Source organism: Aethalodelphis obliquidens, unplaced genomic scaffold (genome assembly GCF_003676395.1).
Source record: "Aethalodelphis obliquidens isolate GAN/ISIS:26980383/991018 unplaced genomic scaffold, ASM367639v1 scaffold28, whole genome shotgun sequence".
Taxonomy (NCBI): domain Eukaryota; kingdom Metazoa; phylum Chordata; class Mammalia; order Artiodactyla; family Delphinidae; genus Aethalodelphis; species Aethalodelphis obliquidens.
In genome coordinates, this window is record NW_020837972.1 from 23,177,821 (window position 1) to 23,200,559 (window position 22,739).

A 22,739-nucleotide genomic window follows, 5' to 3' on the forward strand; every position below is an offset into this window, starting at 1 on the left:
TCCTTTAAATTTTCTGTTTTTCATCATTATTACATATCCATTTTTTTTAAAAAGAGAAAGTTATTTAAATTTATCTGAATCTGAGTTAGTGTTGCAATGGTTGGGTTTTATTTTGTGCTGCTAAAGCCATTTTTCTGTAAAGAAAGGTATGTATAAGAATAGAGCAAAGCTGTGTAACCCACCTGTTCCAAACAGCTCTTTTGATTCCAGTGGCTTTATTTTTGAGAACAACTTACCACTAAGGAAAGGCTATTTCCTTAGTTTCCATCACTTTGTCATTTTAGGGAGGTACGGTAAAAGTTGTACTTTTATAGAGACACCTCTGGCTTCATTCCCAAAGGAAATTGAGGATTTGGAGCTGTTACTTGGCATGTCGCAAACCAGTGTTTTCTAATATCTACCAGTTCAGTGTGTCATTTGGTTACTGAAGCTGAACGGGGGTATTGTTGATTACAGGGAGCTTTCAGGCCACAGTAAGTCTTTAGTCCTTGGGTGAGAGTAAGGCTACATGAACTTGTGGGACAGTATTAAATACTCTTATCTAATAGGAACTTATAATCGATCTGTATCTCATCAGACTACAGTCCCCGGGTCTTTGTGTACTGTGAAGCCTGTTTAAAATGCCCTCTTGGCTTCACGGAGAATTAGGTTTGATAGGAGACTTTTGAAATTGTTCATCTCTTCAAGAGACTCTATTATGTATGATGGAAACGTTTGTTTTGATGAAGATTTAATATTTATCTCATGTCATCTTTTTTGAAAGAAAAACTTAAGTAGATGTTGAAATCCTTAAAACTGTTATAGCTTTCACAGGGTTTCTGCTATTTTTTGTACATTTCACTATATTCTTTTAAATTGATCTTCTGAGTGATTGAATTGTATATAGGTACCTTAGAATTCAGAAAGCTATAATGTGTAGTGCCTTGTCTAATATACAGTAGACAAATGTTTATTAAATGAACCATTAAAGAAGAAACGGAGGGACTTCCCTGGTGGTCCAGTGGTAAAGAATTGCCTTATGATGCAGGGCGCGGGTTCAACCCCTGGTCGGGGAACTAAGATCCCACATGCCACAGGGCAACTAAGCCCCCATGCCACAACTGCTGAGCCTGTGTGCCACAATGAGAGAGCCCACATGCTGCAAACTACAGAGCCCACACGCTCTGGACCCCGTGCGCCACAGCTACAGAGCCCACATGCCCTGGAACCCGCACACCACAACTAGAGAAGAGAAAACCCGCACGCTGCAACTAGAGAGAAGCCCGCTCGCCGCAAAGAAAGATCCCGCATGCCTCAACAAAGATCCTGCGTGCCTCAACTAAGACCCGATGCAGCCCCAATAAATAAATAAATAAACAAATAAATAAATAATAAATACGTCTTTAAACAAAGAAGAAGAAGAAGAATTGGAAATACATCTGCTTATTTGTGGAAAGAGAGGTGGTTTGCTTGGGGGGAGAAGTCTTGGCAGTTACATGCTGGGGTTTTACGGTTCAGCGGTGAAAGCGTTGTCTTGGAATTGAGCACCTGTGCCTGACGCTCTGGGGGACCCACAGCGATAGTTTGAAGGGCGGTCCTAGCAGGTCAGAGGGGCTGGGAAGGAGGAGAGCCTAGCGTGTGTCGAGTGCCTGCCGAGTGCGGAGCCTTGTTGGGGAAATGCTCACGTGCCTTGTCTCGCTGCACCCTCCCCATGGCCGGGGAGTGCACGCTGCCGCCGCTGTGTCTGTACCCCCAGCCCCTCGGGGGTTTGGTAAAGTGATTCTGCCCACACGTGGTGGAGCGAGCAGAGAACGGAAGTGTTCTTGGGAGGGATGGTGTGCGACAGAACCGGGAAGGGCCCGTCATGCCCGCGCCCCCCGGCCCCATAGTGGCTTACAGCTGGTGGGTGTGCCGCCTCTGCAGGTCACGGTTCTGAAGTTCTATGTCTTCTTTTTATACAGAAAAACACGAGGCTGAAAATTTGGAGGAAAACGAGGAGCCTTTCATTGCCCCTTTAGGATTGAACGTGCCGTCTGATGTGGAGCTGGTAGGTGTCTTTCTCGTTCACAATACTGTTAACCTTTGTTACTACTTATCGGGAAGTACTGGTGAGAGCACCCCGCCATGATCACAGTTGCTTTCTAGTTTGGGTGTGTAATGCTTTAAAATTATTTGTGAGTTAACGGAGAAAAAATCACACACCACCTCTTCCCCCCTAAAGAAAAAGGGAGAAATTCTAGCAGAATCACCAGACCAGAGCATCAGGGGCCTGGGGAGCTGGCTCGCTCTCGGAGACCATACGGTTGAATCCCCAGATTTTACCAACATGGAAAAACCCAGTCAGAACTACTGGTGAGGAGACTGTTAGCCACGTTTAGATGCAAAGACCCTCCTGCTCAGGGCACGTGGCTTTCAGTACAGTTGCTGTGTCCTGTCTTGCTGGTGTGGTTTTGTGGGCACTCAAGATGGGGACCTTTACTATAACATTCTCTGGGCACCCTTCCACCCGGTTCTCCTCTCCGTTATGACTAGGGCCCTGTGGCATCTCCAGGCGGCCCCTGCCCTCGGGAGGGACACCTGGGTCGCGTCCTCTTGGCCTAAGTGCTCTGCAGCTGGGTCTCTAGTTCCCACTGATCTCACTTCGCTATTTCAGCTACGTCCAGTCAAGGTTACATTGTGACAGGCCCCATTGAGGATTTTCTAAGTATTACTTAATGCTAGTAACCCCATAAGGTAGCTTCCTGTTCCCCTTTCACAGATGCAGAAAAGTGAAGAAGTTGGGTCGTGCGTGCCAGGCAGGACCTCTAACCCATGGTCTTAGCTGTTGTGCCATCCTGAGTCGCTGTGCTTTGTGGGATTCTTACATGGTCATTAGGGACGTTTAAAATATTTGTGTTGCGTGTACATGCTTGGAAAAGGGATATTCGTGCTCAGAGTAAAGGTTTTTCTCTGGCATCTTCCTAACTGGATTGCAAGCACCACGGACGTGGGTATTCCAGCCCCTTCATAGTGTCCTGCTACAGCATCATTGAATAAACAGTGGATGCTGAAAATTCCCCATAGAAGGAGCCTCTTGTGTTCCCCACACTAGCACCTGATACTTCCCTTATTTAGCGCAGCGTGAATCTGCTGTTTCTTGCCCTTCGGTTTTATGTGACGATGGGAGAGAACAGAATTTAATACCTGCCTCCACCCATTCCTTCCTCCACTTACTCATTTATAAATCCTCTCCTTCTCTTTCTCTTTTCTTGCAAATATGGGTAAAAATTTCTTTGGATTTTGCCAAGTAGAATCACTATTTATGTTTGATTCCTGTTTCTACCGTTGATCAGTTTGCTACAGTTAAAACTGAAAATGTTTTCTGAAGATTTGATATCCTGAGACTTGTATTGAAATATTTTTATGTATTGTATTTCTGTTTTTTCTGGAATATGCTATTCTACGTGAGAGACGCATTAAAAACAGTTGCTCTCTTACCCACACGTAATGCTAAAAGCTTTTATTTAAGGTTGACTTTATAGATTCTTATTAAGTTTTGGTATGAAGATCATTTTTAAGCTTTTATGCGAACATAAACATAGAGGTGTAGTAGATTTTGTTGCCTTAATTCCTACTGAAGTATTTCATGGCTGTATGTTCCCAGAGTCAGCACCACTAGGCTGCGTGGTGGCCTGCCGGGACCCAAAGCGTCTGCTCCCCGTGGAGAGCACAGCAAGCCTGGCGTATAGTGGTCTGCTCTCTCCCGATGTTCGTATAAAATGGTCCCCCGGGTAGGAAATCTCGCGATTGTGGAGAAACCGTGTGTGAGTGCTCACCAGGTGGCCTGTGGACAGCTGGCCTTTCCTGTACGGTGGTAGCAGTATGTCATTCTTCAGAATTGCTGTGAATCGGGGCAGTGATTTGCTGTATGCGTCACACACTGTCGTGTCCGCGTTAGTGGGGAGACTGCCTAGGAGACAGGTGTCTGCGTCGTACGTTCCGTCTTGGTGGCCGAGCATGAAACTGCCGGCTCGTGTTTAGGTGACGCTTGCTGCCTCGGTGGGCAGGGGCTGCTTGGGCAGCGGCGGAGGCGGGGTGGTGAAGAGAGCGGGTGCTTGAGGGGGTCTCAGGTTTAAACTAGGCTTTTGGAGTAGAACCCCATGGCTGCAGGGTCTCTGGGGGTCCGTGCGAAGGGTCAGGAGCAGTGAGAGGTCACAGCGTCCTGGAAGCCGCATGCCGGCGCCTGCTCGAGGCTGGCCACCTGGTCCCACTGGGCCTCTAGACGCCAGCTCCTCAGGTGACCTCACAGCTTTATTTTAGCTTTTCGTAGTGACTGTTTGTCCACTTGTATGTTTCTTGGGAAGTAAGGAACTGTTTTCTCCCGGAATATGTAGCCCAGCATCACTTGTCCCGACATTGTGTTTTCAGTTACCTGTCCCTTTCCCAGGGACCCGAAGGCCTGTCTCTGTCACCTCCTGAGTTCTACACGTGCCCAGGTCCGTCTCTGGCTGTGTTGTGTTGTCTTGCACTGCGGGGAAGGTGGAGGGCGCGTCTCAGCCGAGTCTCTCACCCACCCGAGACGCCGCAGATCCGGGTTCTGAGCCCAAACGAGGTTTCCACAAGCGCTGCCCAGAGGCGCGCGAGGTCTCGTGAGCCCCCCGCCTGTTGTGTGACACCTCACGTTCCCCTCGGATCAGCAAGGGGATCGGAAGTGCTGCTTGTTCGGCACGCCCGTTTGAGTGTATTTACGAGCGAAATGTGCTTGTTTAACATATTTTATGGACAGAAGGAAAAGGGGGGAGGATACAATGTACAATTCCCGTCCTGGTCCTGCGCGGTGGCACCAGTAGGTTAATAACAACATCAGACAGTGAGTATTCATGGAGCATGTGCTGTGTGCCAGGCGCTGTGTTAGCTCGGATCTTCTGTCCTCACGACACCAGTGCCTCTGACGGGGACACGGGACAGAGCCGTCGAGAGCAGCCGCCCCAGGTCATCCTGTAAGGGTCAGGCCTGCACTTCCAGCCCAGAGCCACTGCGGTTACGCTTTACCGAATGTTGTTCTGATTAGAGCGTCAGTCTCACCGTACCTTCAGGTGCTGTGTTGCCATGGGATGGGGGTGGGGAGACCAAAGAAGCACGATTTACCCCGTGTTCCTGTGGAGCCCTGCCTTTCCTTGGGGGTTTGTGAGGACTTGTCACGTATGATGAGTGCTAAGCCCTGGTCCGGTCAGCGTCGTGCACTCCTGTTCTCCTGGCGCTTTGTCTTTTACCTGTTTGTTCCTCTCTCCGTGCAGAATTTAAAGGTATTTGTGAAGCCATTTATGTCACCATATATGTCACTGTATTCCTTTCTGGCTTCAGGATTTTGAATCTTGTCTTAGAAGACCTTTCCACCCCTGACAGTTTTTAAATATTTTCCTATACTTCCTGCTGTTACTTCCATAGTTTTGTTTTGACAGTTGAGTTCGTGCCTCAGTCTGATATTATTTGGGGCTCTGATCACAGAGGAGGAGAGAGGGCCAGCCCAGCTGCCCCTGGGGCTCCTCGCTTATTCACCCCACCTGCCGCCCAGCCTGGCCCCCAGCCCCACCCTGCTGCAGGGATCAGAGCTCCAGCATTTTCCAAAGCTCTTTGGAAAATGGGTGCAGGTTTTCTGACCTCACATACTGTTGTCCCATTTCCCGATGCCTATTCGAGTTTCTAGAGCCACGTTAATTTTGGAGATGCTGGGAGGTGTTAGTCCCCCTTTCTGGGCTCAGTTGCTTTCTTAAAAGGCTTCCATTAATTAGAAAAGCATTTTCCCCTGGACCAGTCAGTCTTTGTAACACATACGTATTTATGTGTTGGCTGCATCCTTAAAATCCCATCTTATGGTAGGAATGATCATATTCTTAAATAGAAGAGGATTTTTCTAAAACCTACATGATAAGGAGAGCAGAGAATGACTTTCTCCAAACCAAATGTTTATCTGATATCTACTTGCTTCAGTAGCACATCTGGAAGGGTGCTCGTAAGCTGCTTTGTAAAATGACCCACACACTCTCTGTGACTGCTGTAACCATAAGGTGACATCATAAGAGGGCCTGCTTTTAAGAAGTTTTAGGCCAGGGTTTTGGTTTGGTCAGTGGAGAACATCTCTACTTGGGCGGCGGGAGGGGTTGTATTTTCCTTTAAGGATCATCATTCTGAAGCGATCCTTAACAATTGTCATGTATACGGAACACACTAATGCAAAAATGAATCTTCCCGTTGAGCCAAAGCCGCTGAACATGTGCATCAGGATCCGCACCTCGGTGCAACAGGGGGCCTTTGACATGGACTCTGGTGTATTTGGGGACCAGTAAATAGTCATAGACATTTATCCAGTGTGAGTGTGAAGGACATCGTTAGTTCAGGAATCACATTTGAGAATTAAGGCGTTTGTATTTTGTGAAGGATTCAGCCCTGAAATTACAGTAAGCCTCTTGAGTTCTTAACCGCACATTATTAATGAGAATAATTTCCCACTTCATTTGCATGTAATTTTCTAGTGTTAATCTCTTCATTAATATTAAAAGTATTTCAGATGTGTGGCTTCCAGCTTCTGGTCCGAGGGGCTCCTTGTGTGGGTAGGAATTGCTCAGCTCATGATGTGGCGGAGGTAACTTAGCAGCACATGCAGGAGAGAGGTGGGGTCTGGTTCCAGGTAGTGAATGCACTTCAAGGCAACCAGATGATTTGCCCAGTAAATGTGGGTGAAACCGTCTCTGCTCTGGCCAGACCACAGGTAGCTGGGCCTCAGTTTAGAGCTCTACTTTTTTTTTTTTTTTTTTTGGCTGCGTTGGGTCTTCGTTCCTGCATGTGGGCTTTCCCTAATTGTGGCGAGCCAGGGCTACTCTTCATTGTGATACGCATGCTTCTCATTGCAGTGGCTTCTCCTGTTGTGGAGCACGGGCTGTAGGCCTGCAGGCTTCAGTAGTTGTGGCACACTTGCTCAGTAGTTGTGGCTTGCGGGCTGTAGAGCGCAGGCTCAGTAGTTGTGGCGCACGGGCTCAGTTGCTCCGCGGCATGTGGGATCTTCCCCGGACCAGGGATCAAACCTGTGTCCCCTGCACTGGCAGGTGGTTTCTTAACCACTGCGCTACCAAGGAAGTCCCTGGAGCTTTGTACTTTTAAGTGGGAGCGTTGATGAACGGGCGCCACGGGGCAGTCTTACAGGGAGTAAGAAGGAGGAACGGGGTGAGGAGAGGTCAGGTGCAGAAGGAAAGGCTGGGCGTGAGCCTGCGGCTTTCCTTGGATGTACAAAAGTAGTGTTTTCAAAGCTCTAAACATTAGTCCCTGCTGAGAAAAAGGGAAGAGAAATGATTCTTAGATCCTTGAGAAACTTATTGAAACATGCACCCCTCTCCCTAGAAAATTGCATGTGTATGTGCAAAATTTGCATACAACTCCCCAGAGGATTGATTCACAACCCCCTGAACCCTATCACGGAACCCTGGTTAAGGGCCCCCAATATAGGAAACACATTGATTGGTGCAGAAAAGCTTGCCTCCTGTGGGTTCAGTACAAAGCTAGAATGGCCTGCCTCAGCAGGTGAGTTTTCTTCCCACAAAATACTGCAAAATTCAGAAACTGAGTGTCGTGTAACGGGGCCAGTGCCACAGTCTGTTCAAACTGGACTCTTCCCATTGAAATGTCTCTAGTCAGTAGTAAAACCAGGGTTATTCCTGTGTTTTAAGCCACACGCTCAGTGGAAAAGAGGACAGACTGATAACGTGAATGCGTGTGTTCTCTTGTAGCCACCAACAGCCAAAATGCACGCCATTATTGAGCGCACGGCCAACTTCGTGTGCAAACAGGGTGCACAGTTTGAAATAATGCTGAAGGCCAAACAGGCCCGAAACTCTCAATTCGACTTTCTGCGCTTTGATCACTACCTCAATCCCTACTACAAATTCATCCAGAAAGCTATGAAAGAAGGACGGTATACGGTACTGGCAGAAAACAAAAGTGAAGAGAAAAAGAGTATGTGAAACTGTTTCTGTCCTGTGTTGGGCTGGGGGAGGGGTTGAGATCTGCGCTGTAGGACTTCCTGAACGTTTGTGAAATCCTGCCACTAAGGCACGAGGATTAAACCTGCTGTGCAATAAGTCTGAACATATATTAGATTCTTTTTTTTTTTTTTTGCAGTACGCGGGCCTCTCACTGTTGTGGCCTCTCCTGTTGCGGAGCACAGGCTCCAGACGCGCAGGCTCAGCGGCCACAGCTCACTGGCCCAGCCGCTCCGCGGCGTGTGGGATCTTCCCGGACCAGGGCACGAACCCATGTCCCCTGCATCGGCAGGCGGACTCTCAAGCACTGTGCCACCAGGGAAGCCCTAGATTCTTAATTAACGTTTTCAAAGATGGGTGACATAGAATTAAATGTTGATGCCATCAGAGCATAACCATCTAGGTTGGAAACGTTTCCCCTCATTCTGGTTGTTGAACATGTCACAGACAGAACAGCGAGCCTCGTGCTCCGTGCATCGTTCTAGCCTGCACCCCGTGTTAGGGCCTGAGGCTAAATTACACAAGTCCACAGAATGAAGTGCCTAATCTTACTCTCTTTTCTTTACTCTGCCTTAAGCTGTTGTTTTTATAAGTGTCTAAATTTGGAATTCTTACTACAAAGACCAATTAAGTATTTTGAATAACATTCTGAGACAGCAGTACATGTGTCTACATTGAATTTTTCTTCCAGCTGAAACACGATTTTCAAAATCAGTTGTATGCATCTTACCCCAGACCTCATCTCCTCCACGGTTGTTCGTTTGCTGTAGTTCAGTAAAAAATCGGTTGCTGTTATTTTACCTTCAAAATCAGTAAGATTTTTGCCTTTTTTCCAAAAAATTTAAATATTCAGTGGCTCCGGACTAGTAAATGCCAGAGGGAAGGTGCCAGCGGGGCCGAGGTCAGGCTCCTTTCTCGCTGCCTTTGTTTCTTGTGATCCCACTTGATAAAGTCACAAGCAAATGTCATTCTGCTGAACGACTTGGGTGGCAGCAAGCTAGGGAATATTTTCCGAAGGTGGTTTTTGGACAGATAACCAAGAAATGGCTGCATACAGTTCTGCCTTTGTGTGCGTCTGAGGTCTTACGTAATTTATTTGTACCTTGACGTCTTGACATGTGTTTTGCTTTCAGAGTCGGGGGTCAGCTCTGACAACGAAGATGACGATGACGAAGAGGGCGGGAGTTACCTGCACCCGTCCCTGTTCGCTTCCAAGAAGTGCAGCCGCCTGGAGGAGCTCATGAAGGTTCTCATCTCGTTACTGAGCTGTAGCTTTATGCCATAGCAAAACTGCTCATTTAACTTCGGAAAATTGTTAAGCAGGCATTTCTTTGTATAATAGCTTTTTTAATTTTATTAGCATTGACGTGTATCTCGCCTTTTTGTTTGGCTTGGTGGCAAAGGATTTGCTCCCTTTATTGCTTATATATCCCATTTTATAAAATCACAAGCAATTTATTTTCATTTTGTTATAGTTTTACTGTTTGGGATATTTAGATTAAGTAAAATGTTGGTTAAGACTTGGAAAATTACTTTTTCATGCAGGTTTTATTAAAACAGGATTAGATTTCATAGGTGTCCAGGGTATGTGCCGCTTGAAATAGCCTGTTACCGTCACGGATAGCATAATGTATTAGTGAGAAACATAAATTAAAGAAAAATTTTCTTTTCATTCTTATTATAAGGAGTTAATCCACACCATTCATTGTGCCATTTGTGATGTGAAAAAACAGGGGTCCGTCAGACCTAAGCATGTCATTTCAGCAGTCACACAGTGTGGCTGATTGATTGGGCTTTAAAAGCTGTTGGTGATTAAAAATCAGAAATTGCTTTAAGGATGGACAGAGTTTGAGATTTTGAGTGAATTTGGAGGCTTACACTTTTCTCAGCAGCAATCTAGTCTTGGTCATCCCTCCTTTTCCTTCATGTCATTCGGAAGATTGAGGTGATTTGTTTATTCAGTTCCTCTGGAACTCAAAACCAGCTAGAGTTCTCGTCGGCCACGGTCAGGGCCTCCCTCTGTGCGCCTGCCCACGTGTGCGGGTGTGGTGTGCATGTGTGTGCTGCGTGCATGCGTGTGCTGAGGTTTTTCTGAAGCGTAGACACCGTCCTAGAGCCTTCTTGCCACAGAAGGGTTCTGCGTGACTCAGAATGCAGGATGTGGTGTGACCTTGCACCCTCTCTCTCTGCAGCCTTTGAAGGTGGTGGACCCAGATCACCCCCTTGCGGCCCTGGTCCGTAAAGCCCAGGCCGACAGTCCTGCCCCCACTGCACCCACGGCAGATGGCACGGCCGTGCAGCCCTCCCAGGTGGAGTACACCACTGACTGTGAGTACCTCACTGTGCGCCTCCGGGCAGGGTGTCAGGTGCGGGGGCAGGTTTGCAGGTCCGGTAGAGGTGCCATGAGGAGCGTTCATGTTAAGCACCCTTAGCATGTGGCCTCATCCTTTTGCCTGTCACTTCATGTTGGCAAGATGGCTGCCCCATCACCAGCATCAGCCCTGCATTCCAGGAAGGATGAAGAGGAAGAGCAAGAGCAGAAAGCAGTTTCTCATGGTCCTGCTGTCCTGCAGCACAGGCTGGGAAGTGGGCTCAGTCGGCTACATCGCTGCCCTAAACAAAAGCAGAGTTCTGTTAAGAAGGACGGGGAAAGTGGGCGTCGGGGGACATGTGTTGTGCCGCTGTTTGCCGGGGTTGCTTTCCTAAAGGACACAGGGGTCTAATGTGCACCTCGGAATTGGCTACAGTTCCTACTTGCTCTTGCTGGTTGCTACTCTTTTCTCTTTTTAATTACTTAAAGGTTATTAATAGAAGGTGAATCTTGAAGTTCTATTCAAGAAATCATTTGAAAGTATTTAACCTTGGTCTCATTATCAGGTCTTTTTAAAATTATTTTATTCAGAGGTTAAATACTGAATGAGAAGAACCTTTAGCAAAGCCGCGGGAATTCATCTGTTCAGCCTACTTCACAGGGACACCTGATACAATGAATTTATAAAGCCTGTCACTCTCAGCTAGAGATTGGAGGGTCAGCCTGAGGTTAATTCCCTTTTAAAACGTAAGCTGCTTGTCACTTTAGGAAGAAGCTTTTGTTAAAAATGATAACTGTGTCCTTTTGCCATTCCTGTCTGGCACTGGCATGCAATGTGTAATTTTGATGTGCTAAATTAACATTTTTAGACTTCAAAAATCAATTACTTGAGTGAACTTAATGTATGTGTCTTTAAAAAAATGTCTTAGAGAACTCAGATAATTTCTTTAATGCATAAATCAAGTTAAATACAGTTTCTTTAAATGTTCAAATCAAAGAGCGGATCTGGTGCAGTCTCATCTTACCTGCCTGTTGGTTCTGGGCTGGGGGTGCAGTGGGCGTCAGAGTGGGCAGTAATCCCTGCAGCGCTTTGTTTTTCTTTGTTTCTTTTGTTTTTTTGCGGTACGCGGGCCTCTCACTGTTGTGGCCTCTCCCGTTGCGGAGCACAGGCTCGGGACCCACAGGCTCAGCAGCCATGGCTCACGGGCCTAGCCGCTCCGTGGCACGTGGGATCTTCCCGGACCGGGGCACGAACCCGTGTCCCCTGCATCGGCAGGCAGACTCTCAACCACTGCGCCACCAGGGAAGCACTTTGTAAATCACTCCTCATGCCTCCCGGCGGGGCTCTCAGTACTGACAGCCAGCCCACCCGGGGGAAGCCCGTGAATCAGGAGTTGGGCGTGACCAGGAGCTTCTGCCCCCATCTTTACCTCAGTCCAGGTTATAAGCTCACTGAGTGGTACGTCTCTGGCTTCCTTTTTCCTTGCTTTCTCTTTTCACACCTGTCTTTGAATTTGCACAAGTTGAATGCAGTGTCCCTTTGCCTCCTCTAGATTTCTAGAGCTATTAAACTTTTTGCATCGGAAAGGAATAAAAATTCAGGGTTGAGTGGCCGTTATCCGGTTATTCGCGCTGCTAATCACTAGTGTGCGTGCAGTTAACTACGAGGTCGGTAATGGCTCTGTGTTTCTACATAGCCTGTAGGACTGGGCAGGGCAGCCGAGGGAGGCCACTCCGTGACTCGGGGTTTTACTGCGAGGTCCCACGCTCTGACTGTTGACCACGGCCTGGGCCGAGTCACGGCTAGCTGGAGGATGAGAGGGGTGGGCAGGACCCAGGGAGCCTGGAGCCCCATGACTTCAGTCCCTCCTGCCACTCATCAGGGGCCCCAGAGGCCAGGGTGACCCTTGACAGCCTCTCGCCCGGGGGAAATCCCACCCTTGCTCTATGCAAACCCTGCAGGCCAGTCCATGGGCGGGGTGTCCTGGTCCCCTCCCTGACCCCTGACCCCAGCCGGAGGTGCTCCAGCAGTGGGGCACCAGTTAGTGACCACCTCTTCCCCTCAGTGAAATAATTGTTTTGACAGTCATCTTCTTCACACATGCAAGAGTGACAGACACGAGTAGGAGAGGCGGTATGGAGGTTATGCCTGGTGATGGACACACACGCTGCGTTGGGGGCCAGCCTCACGTGTGCCCAGGCCAGTGGAGGGGAAGGAGGGAGTCGGTGCTGACAGAGTGTGTTCTGCTGAGACGTGGGTTTCAGCCATGCCAGAGGGCTGGGACCAGGTTCTGGGTTTTCCAGAGAAGCAAGGAACCTAGCGTGTTTAGGTGAAACATCTCAACTTACAAATGTCAGCAGTGAATTCATATTTTGTAAAAATACAAGGCGTATTTTATAAAAATACAAAACATAAGGCAAGCCAGATGCTACTCATAGGTGCCCGTGTCCAGCCTCTGCTGTGGGTGCAGGAGGGTACCTGGGCAGCGGGACAGAGGGAGGTCGCAGAGCTTCTCTGTGGAGACCGTGCTCAGCAGTAGTCAGCTCTGCCCAGAAGCTGGGGAGGGGCTGTCAAGTGGCCTTCAGATTTCACACAGATTTAAACGCATCGTGCTGGGAAGTGAGAGCAGTTTCGTTAAAATGGAGAGGACAAAAGCTAGACTCCACCCGGGTGGGAAGTGAATGGGTGGTGTAGAAGTGGAGACCTGAGCACGGGCCGCTTTGTGAAGAGGGGAGGGGCAGTGCCTAGTGGAGAAAATGTTCCCTGAGAGCCCTGCCTCCAGGATCGGCCCCTTGGGTTGCCATGACAACAGCCCATCTAGCATCCGGGAGTCATAGGATGGGAGAGGCGGCCTTAGAATTTGGATCTAGATCAGAAAAATGCCTAGAAGAAATGAACACAGACACCTGTACTTGGGTTCTCAAAGATGTTTTTATTTGTAATTAGAGTCTATGGTTATCTTAAAAAGTAGCAAGAAAGAATATGAAAAATTTGAAAAAGAGGCAAATAAAGGCAACATGGCTCATCAGATAATAAAATGAGATGTTACAATAGAAGTCCTTGGGAGGCCTAAGTAATTGGTGGTTTACACAAAATGTGTGATTAAAACAGGTCTGAAAATGCTACATACGTACGTGCCTGACACGTGCTGCTGTTGACCCACTTCTGACGTGGGCCACGGCCTTGCCTCTGACGGGCGTCCTCAGCACAGCCAGCCTGAGTTCTGTGAGGTGAGGTGCACGCCAGGCGCCCAAGAGCAGAACCGCAAGCTTGCAGTGTCTTACTTCAAGGCTTTCACAGTTCTTTCTCCCTCCTTGGGTTCCACAACAGTTTTTTGTTTTTTAAGCAATTGGTGTTTTTTTCTGATCTTTTCAAAGGATTCAGTTTCATTTTCACAGAATCAGTAATTCTCTTTTCTCACTCAGATTTCATCTGTTTGCATAAATTTTAATTAAATACGTAATTACAGTACGTTTAACCAGAAAAAGTTTAAGTGAAAAACTCTGCTGGTAAAAAGCAGAAAGTTCAGCGTTCTAAAGAGGAGTGCCCTGGCCTGGTGTGTTAGTGCCTCCGGGGCCTCCCCGGCCCGAAACCCAGGAGGCCCTGCAGAGGGGAGGGGTGAGTGAGCCCCCCGAGACAGGTTCAAACGAGGAAGGACTGGCTTATGAAAAGCTGTTCGGAAAACAGATCCCATTAGAGCCTCACCTTTTATCCAACAGCAAAACTACTTCCAGGTGTACGTGCCAGATGTGAGAGTTCTCAGGAAAGTAACGACTTTTTTTTTTTAATTTATTTTATTTACTTAGTCTTGGCCGCGTTGGGTCTTCATTGCTGCACGCGGGCTTTCTGTAGTTGCAGCGAGCGGGGACTACTCTTTGCTGCGGTGCGCCGGCTTCTCATTGCGGTGGCTTCTCCTGTTGCGGAGCACGGGCTCTAGGTTCGCGGGCTTCAGTAGTTGTGGCGCACGGGCTTAGTTGCTCCGTGGCATGTGGGATCTTCCCGGACCAGGGCTCGAACCCGTGTCCCCTGCATCGGCAGGCAGTCTCTCAACCACTGCACCACCAGGGGAGCCCCCTAATTGTTTTTTTTTTAATAGATTTGTTTATTTATTCTATTTTTGACTGTGTTGGGTCTTTGATGCTGCGAGTGGGCTTTCTCTAGTTATGGCGAGCAGGCTTCTCATTGCGGTGGCTTCTCCTGTTGCGGAGCACGGGCTCTAGGCTCGCGGGCTTCAGTAGTTGTGGCTCGCAGGCTCTAGAGCACAGGCTCAGTAGTTGTGGCGCACGGGCTTAGTTGCTCCGTGGCATGTGGGATCTTCCCGGACCAGGGCTCGAACCCGTGTCCCCTGCATTGGCAGGTGGATTCTTAACCAGTGCGCCACCAGGGAAGCCCGAAAATAACAGAACAAGAATCATCTATTTTAAGCCAACAGACATTATATTCAACTAATGGAAAAAACAAAACCGTTGAGAAAGCAGAAAAAAACTAACAAACAGCTTTTACAGTCAAATAGGAAAACAACGTATAGCCCAGTAGAAAAGTGAACTGCAGTATGAATAATTCACAAAGGTAAAAATGACCATAAAAATTTTTTTAAAGGTTTACCCGTGCTGCTCACTCAGATGGCATTGTATCTGCTGACTTTAGAACCTAACCTCCATGGAAAATAAAACCCAACATTTCATTTAAATCAGGCTACAGCAAATATATGAAGAATCCGAGACTTTCTGTTATGGTGGAAAAATACCCATTCGCAGGCACACAAGAACACTTTGAAATTATAAGTCTTCAGATAAAATCGAGGTTTCTGGGCTGTGGGAAATGTTGTTTCATGTATACCTATTTGAATTTCTTAGTAATCATAGAGATTAAATAAAAGAGAGACACGCCATTTTTCAACTGTCACGTAAGCAAAGAAGGAAAAAAGGTCGACATCATGTTGCTGGTGGGAGTGCTAGACTTGTGGAGGGCAAGCTGGCCGTGTAGACCAGAACCTAAAATGCGCGCCTTTGACCCAGAACTGAGCTTACGTGTGTAAAGACTGAGCTTACAAGAATGTTCACTGTAAGAACGATTTTTATTAGCAGCAAAAGACTGAGATGCCCTGTGTGTCCCTCAGGGAGGACGAATGGAGTAGGGTTAGGGCACAGCGGCAGCTGGAGGCTCTGCCTGGGGCTCCTGGTGGGCGAGGGTGGGGCCGAAGGGGGCGTTTGGTGTGAGACTAGAGGGGCAGGTAAGAGACTGGTACCAGCGGTGCGCTTAGAAGAGGGTTCAGGGTGAGGGGGTGACTCCTTCCCTGGCCATTTGTACCACTTTGAACCTTCTCAGAAAAATTGCAGGTGTGTGTGATGCTCATTTGAAACACTCGTATCCTGAGTTAATTCTTTGCAGTTTTGAGATTTTAATGGCAAGACTGTTTTGTCAGCTCTCCCTGTATCCTGTTGAGGCTGAAGCAGTCCTTGTGACAGCTTGTGTCCCGAACAGAGGCGAGGGAGCCCACCGGGTGGGGCCCGTCCAGGCAGCTGAAGTCACTGAGCTTTTCCATCTTTTTACATTACTTGGTGTTTAATAATCACCTTAGAATGGACTCAGTCGTCCCTTGTAATTTACTTTCTGCTGATCAGAGGTTTTCCTAGATTTGGCAGTCTAGGAAGAAAATTTTTTTTTTTTTGGCGATACGCGGGCCTCTCACCGCTGTGGCCTCTTCCATTGCGGAGCACAGGCTCCGGACGCGCAGGCTCAGCAGCCATGGCTCACGGGCCCAGCCGCTCCGCGGCATGTGGGATCTTCCCAGACCGGGGCACGAACCCGTGTCCCCTGCATCGGTAGGCGGACTCCCAACCACTGCACCACCAGGGAAGCCCCTATTTTTATTTTAAAAGAATTTTTTTCTAGAAGCTCCTTAAATATAGATATGCGAAACTTAAACAATCTCTTTCATTTATTAGCCTGACAGTGAACTGTCTTTCATGCTGTTTTCTGTTATTATTTAGTTGTCTTCTGCTATTTTATCTATAAATCCTTGCAAAAAAGCATAATAAAAATAAATTATGCCGGAAGCAGTAATGCTGAAATACCACCCACTATTACAGCGTGCAGTTTTTTTAAATAAAATGCCAGCTTGGGTTTTTTGATGTTTCGGTCTATAAATAGCTTAAGTGAAATTAAACCACGTCACATGGCTGCAGTAGATATTTTCATGCTTCTTCCCAGTTTTTAAAATGTGGTTTTGCTATTGTTTTTAGCATTTTTTCTGCAAAGTCGTGACCTTGAAATGCTTTACTTACCTTGCAAGCTCTTTTTTAGAAGTAGCTGTACTATAATTCAAGAGAAGTAAAAGGGAAAAAGTAAAAATATTACCCAAGATGCCACCATCCGGAAATAGCCATTTTTAACATTAAGTGAGCATCATTGACACAGTGAAGAAGACTGAGCTATTGTGGGAAAAAGGGGAAAAAAAGAAAGCTCATATCTTTAGAATACAAAGATAATTTTTATGCAAAGATAGATTAAAAAGTTAATGTATAGATAGAAATATTTATGTTAAAGTAGAAATAAGCTTTATAATTTTACTTGAATTTAGCTGAAGAACTGTAATCAAAATGAAAATGAAGTAATTCCTGAACTTCAGTTAAAAGTTTCTTCCATACCTCAAGAATTCAGTTCTAAAAGGAGAACATCAGAGAGGTTGGAATTGTAGGGGTTTTTTCAAGCTATGTTTTTTATCTTAGAGTTATTAATCAACTAAGAAAGTAGAGAAAATTCAGCACTATTAAAATGCCTTCCCTTCACCCCTCCCCTAACTGCGAGGTTTTTTTTTTTAAGAAATACCGTGTTTAGATTGTGAGAGTTTAAAGTAGTATTTACATTCTGTTCTTTTCCCTGGTTGGTTAGTCTGAGTTCTGCGGATTAGTTTTTTTGTCAGAGCATCTGTCTTTGAGTTCTTTATCTGATTCGTTTCTTGGTTGTTTGAATTTCATAAACAAGTCAGTTTTACAAGGGTTCCATTTCATGCATTCTTGAAAAGTGCCTGCCATTGACCCTGGTGTAGGAAGGAAAACTTGCCTGGGTATAAAATACTTGGGTTGTATTTTCTTTCTCTGAGGTCTTGTAAACTAGAATCTCACATGGTCCTTCCTATCAGAGAAACCTGGGCTGGCTGACTTTTGCCACCGACTAGTTGGGTGAGTGAGTTGGTTGGTTTTCATTAGTTGCTCCTGGGTGCTGTTCTCTGAGATCTTATGTTTGAAAATGTCTGCTGCCCTTTGACATAAATAGCAACTAGGCAGAGAATAGTACACTTAGTCACACTTGCCTGGAACTTGGGAGCGTTGCTGCATGTTGCTGTGGAAGGGGTGAGGCCAGCTCCATCTTCCCCTCCCTCACCCCTTAAGAGCTTGCTTTTTCTGACTGGATACGTGAAGAATTCTCTTTGCCCTTACATTTTAATAACTTAATCAGCATAAAGCCCCCCGTTTTCCTGGAATTCATTGTATACCCTTTCAGTCAAAGATGCAGTTCTCATTTCAGGGAAATTATTTTCTGTTATACCTCTGAACTTCTTTTAAAAGACACCAGCTTCCTTATTTTGGATCATCTTTTTCTTCCATATCTGTCATTTTCTTTTGTTTTTTTTTTAATGTTTCTCTTTGGCGTTCAGCATGATTACATCCACTTCCATCCATCTTCTCCTTGGTTGGTGACTTGGTTTTTTTCAGCTGTGACTGTTGTGTTCCTTATAGTCGATAATGGTGGTATTTTGGGCGTCGGTTTGTTTTCGAAACTCTCCAGCAGGTTTGCAGACCTTTTCTGTAAAGGATGTAAGCGTTTCCAGCGTGGCAGCCGAGCAGCCTCTGTGGCGGCTGCTGGTGCTGGTGGAGCATGAAAGCCACACTGACCGTCGGGAGCAAGGGCACGTGGCCGAGCCTTAATAGACCTTGATTTATGGATACCGAACCTTGAATTTCATAGAATGTTGACATCATGAAGTGTTGTTTTGTTGGTTTGTTTTGGGTTTGTTTTTGAACTGTTTGAAAATGTAAAAGCATCCTGAGCTCTCCCGAGCTGGGCTGAAGCAGGCGCACGGGCCCAGTTCCTGGCCCTGCTCAGCAGGATCCCTTCCATCTCATTACTAGTCTTACTTCCTTTTCTTTGTGTTCAGTTGAAGTCCTGTCTCTCCAGATTCGTCCGTGGCCCAGAGAACTCGGGTTGCCTGGGTTCTGTCTCCTTCCAGACTCCGTTCTTTGCTGTTTGCACGGCATGTTCCTCCCTGGGCTCCTTTTGCTGGGCCTTGTCCTTCTCACCTTCCCCCACTCAGGTCGGCAGCTCCATCCAGACCTTTCATCCCAGCACTGGCCACCCCTGCTCGACACCGTTCTCACCTGCCCTGAGATGCTTTGTCGTCCCTCCCAAGTGCAGCTCCTCTGGAGACTCCATTCTCTGCTCTCACGAGATCCCCAAAATGCCCTGGAGCAGATGTCCTTCCCCCAGTCGGGGGCCCAGGGGAGACTTCTGACAGCACAGAGCCCGGGCCGCAGGCTCCCACCTCCCATACCCCTGAGGCTCTGCCTCACCCTGAGCTCCTGGTCTCGCGCTTGAGCTGCCTGATGGTTCCACCCGGACTCCCCAGGACCTGTTCTTAGGTAGCTTGCCTCCAAACCCTCCACACGGTATGAAAAATCCAGGGCATTTTGCTTGAGGGTCACTGATGAAGACTTTAAGTAATAGTTGGAGACAAGGCATCTTGAGAAGCAAAAAAAAAGAGCAATTGCTTTTCAACACTGGCCTTAAAGTTCCTGAGTCACACATTCATGTATCTAAAACGGATCCATTTGGGTGGTTTCCAGTGCGTTTACAAGTGAGAAATTCTCCGTGTCACTACAGAAGTCTTCAGATTTTCCTCTTCCAGTTTGGTGACAGCAAAACAAGTCTCCTTTTGTTTGGGGATTCTTTCTCCTTAAACACAGGGCTGTCTGGATGTCACAGTGAAGGAAATTAAGCAGGGTGGCTGCTGTGAGCCCACGTTGAGCTTCCATCTTCTCTAGCATCTGGCTTCTGAGCCCTTAACAGCCGTGGGCCACCGCCATTCACTGTGGTGAGAGGAGCCCCAGGGTTTTTAGACACGGTATGTGCTGATCCAGATGCTGAAAGCTTTTAAGTGTTTGGGGCATGGGGAGGGTCATAATATATTATTTTTTAAATAAATGTATTTATTTATTTTTGGCCGCGTTGGGTCTTCGTTGCTGCGCGCAGGCTTTCTCTAGCTGCGGCGAGCAGGGGCTACTCCTCGTTGCGGTGCGCCGGCTTCTCATTGCGGTGGCTTCTCTTGTTGTGGAGCACGGGCTCCAGGCGCTCGGCTTCAGTAGTTGTGGCTCGCGGGCTCTAGAGCGCAGCAGGCTCAGTAGTTGTGGCGCACGGGCTTAGTTGCTCCACGGCGTGTGGGATCTTCCCGGACCAGGGCTCGAACCTGTGTCCCCTGCATTGGCAGGCGGATTCTTAACCACTGTGCCACCAGGGAAGTCCCAGGGTCATATTTTTTTACTTAAAAACTGTGGATGTAGAATTTGAGGGAGTTTTTGTTTTGACTGTAATTTTCCCTTGCAATTGTGTATGATACACAATTGTATCATCAATTGTATATGATAGAGAGCTAGTAGATAAGTGCTCTGCCTAGAGCTAACGGCGGCCAGGAGGGGTTTTTAAGGAAGTCCTGAAAATTATCCCAGTCCCTGAGGTGAAGCCAGAAGGCTTGAGAACAGACATCAAGAGACAGTTGCGTGGATAAGAGAGTCTTAAGAAAAGGGATAGAGAGGGAGGTTTCAGCTTTGATTTCTCTCATTCTACTTCTGAAGCACCTTGAACGTTTTTAACATTCCCTGGGATTATTGGGCACTTTCCTCCCCCTTGAAAATGCAGAATTCAGTGATAATTTTGCTTACCATTGAATTGTGCTGTTGATGCTTAATATTTAAACTCCTATAGTTTAACCTCTCCTCAGGTAAAGGTTTTCAGTGTGAGAAAGCTAACTCTTATCTGTAGGCAGAAAAAGATTCTCCAGTCAAGTAGACTGGTTTTTTGGGGGTTTTTTAGTATATTTATTTATTTATTTGTTTTTAGTTTTGGCTGTGTTGGGTTTTCATTGCTGTGCACGGGCTTTCTCTAGTTGTGGTGAGCAGGGGCTACTCTTCGTTGTGGTGCATGGGCTTCTTATTGTTGTGGCTTCTCTTGTTGCGGAGCACGGGCTCTAGGCCCACGGGCTTCAGTAGTTGTGGCATGTAGGCTCAGTAGTTGTGGCTCGCGGGCTCTAGAGCACAGGCTCAGTAGTTGTGGCACACGGGCTTAGTTGCTCCACGGCACATGGGATCTTCCAGGGCCTGTGTCCCACATTGGCAGGCGGATTCTTAACCTCTGCGCCACCAGGGAAGTCCGACAGCTGTGTTTCTTGAGCTGCTGGCTGCTGGCACCAATCTGGACAGGCCGTGTTCCCAGCCTGTAACCCGGGGTGTTCCGCTGACTTCCATTCATTGCTTTCCTGTGTTGTTAGTGCTGTTCTCTCCTTGTTTGTTTGTTTACTCCTGTATTTTGCTAGAGCATGTCCTCCAGTAGTTTGCGAAGAAAGGGTACCAGGAAGACCGTTTTTTTTGATTCTTGAATGTCTGAAAATGCCCTAATTCTGCTCTCACTCATGGTAGGTCATTTGGATGGGCCCAGAATTGTGCTTTGAATATCGCCCTTCAGAGTTTGGAAGGTTCCAGGCCACCATCTCCTAGAAGCCTTTGCCCTGTGCCATTCCAGTTCCTGTTCTTCCACACGTGACTTGTACATACCTTGAACAAACTGGCATCGCGGGCAAGCCATGCTGGGAAGAGCAGTGCATGGCGTTCCCACCATCGTGGAGCAGAATCAGCGACACCCCTGGGGGAGTCCGCAGTGCTGGCGGACGGAACCAGGGAGGCCCTCGAGCCAAGGCTTCCGGGGCCCAGGGGCCTGAGGAAGCCCGGGTGAGGCCCGATTTGGGTAGTGGTGGGGAGGGGGCATGGGACCCGAGGCAGGTGCCTTACAGAAAGGGAAGGTGGCTGGGGCCTTGATGGGGAGTGACGCGGCTGGGTGGGCAGTATGGGGGCTCTGGCTGGTCTAGGAAGGGGTCCCTGGAGCCTCTAGGGCAGCGGCTGGAAGGGCTCTGGTTCCCAGGAGGCGGGTATGGGTCCGAGAGAAACCACGGAGCCCGGGCTGACTCAGCGGGAGGAGGCGCGGCCGCAGGAAGCAGGAGCGGCAGTGTGTGGGGACGGCTGTGTTCTGGACGCGTCCCTTTGAGAGGTTTATGAGATGTCCCAGTGCGCGTGTTGAGCAGGCACTTAACATACCAGTTCAGCTCAGAGCTAGAGACAGCAGTTCTGGAATCAGCAAGTGTACGTAGGATTTAAAGCCGTTGAAGTTATTAGGGAAGTCCCAAGGATGCAGGTGGATGGAGACTGGTTGGCCATCCAGTGACGGAGGCCAAGGGGCCAGGCGCTGCCGGGGGTGGGCAGGGCCGCTGCGGGCGGGCGGGCAGTCTTGCTGCTGCTGCTGCCCAGGCCCGCTCAGCTGGTAGCACAGCGCTTCTTTTTCACGATCTTGTGTGGATAAAGTAGATCGGTCTTTTAAGAGTATACTTATTTTTCTCCACGGAGCTCAGGAAAGCTATTTTCTTTCATTCTTAATACAGACACACGTTTATATTTCTGAACTGACAGCAGGGATTGCTGACCAGCCCGCTGATCTCCAAGAACCCTTCCAAGGCTTACATTCTCTTCTGAGAGTTAGATTTGTACGAGATTAAGAGCACATACAAGAATCAGTAAATTGGCTCTGATTTTTGCAAGAAGCCCGTTGAATAGAAGGGCTTTGGAAGGTAATTAGGCAGGTCTGTCTGACCCTGGGTTCCGCAGCTCTGTACGTTTCTGAGCGCACAGAGTGTCAGGGAGGAAGTGCTTAAGAATGTGCCGGTGGTTTTAAGCGGCTTGATCTTTCCACACAGCTATGCCTGCCCTTGGGAAGTGGAGGCACCCGTTGGCATCTCTGTCTTGGATTTATTTGGAGTAGGCATGTTTAAGTAAACATTGTCATGATGTTTATTAAAATCACATCGGCATTTAACTTTGTGTAAAACCCAATTCCCTCTTTAAAAATTCAACAGACAGCCCTGAGAACAGCAAGAGCCCTAGTAAGGAGTGTTATGCCTTGGAAGCCCGGTGAGAAGTGGGACTGCGGGCACCCTTTGGAACCCTGCACACCACACCATCCCGTGTCTAGGATGGGACGGTGAGCTCCAGGGAGCCAGACCTCTGTCTGTCCTTTGCTCTGTCTGGTCCAGCGATTCTCAAAACTTAGCATTCGTGAGAATTTCTGAGTTGGGAGCTGTACACAAAAACACATGTTCTCTAGTTGGTAGTCATTT

General features: G+C 47.7%; 1 protein-coding gene across 4 annotated transcripts in view; it reads left to right on the top strand.

The window, feature by feature from the left end:
• The window catches only part of SFSWAP (splicing factor SWAP), an 82,853-nt gene that overhangs the window by 6,340 nt on the left and 53,774 nt on the right, over window positions 1-22,739 (top strand). For all 4 annotated transcript variants that reach the window (XM_027125161.1, XM_027125158.1, XM_027125159.1 and 1 more), the window contains 4 exons: window positions 1,941-2,026; window positions 7,740-7,965; window positions 9,125-9,237; window positions 10,184-10,319. In XM_027125161.1, coding sequence (XP_026980962.1) covers window positions 1,941-2,026; window positions 7,740-7,965; window positions 9,125-9,237; window positions 10,184-10,319 — 561 coding nt within the window. The remainder of the gene's footprint in view (window positions 1-1,940; window positions 2,027-7,739; window positions 7,966-9,124; window positions 9,238-10,183; window positions 10,320-22,739) is intronic.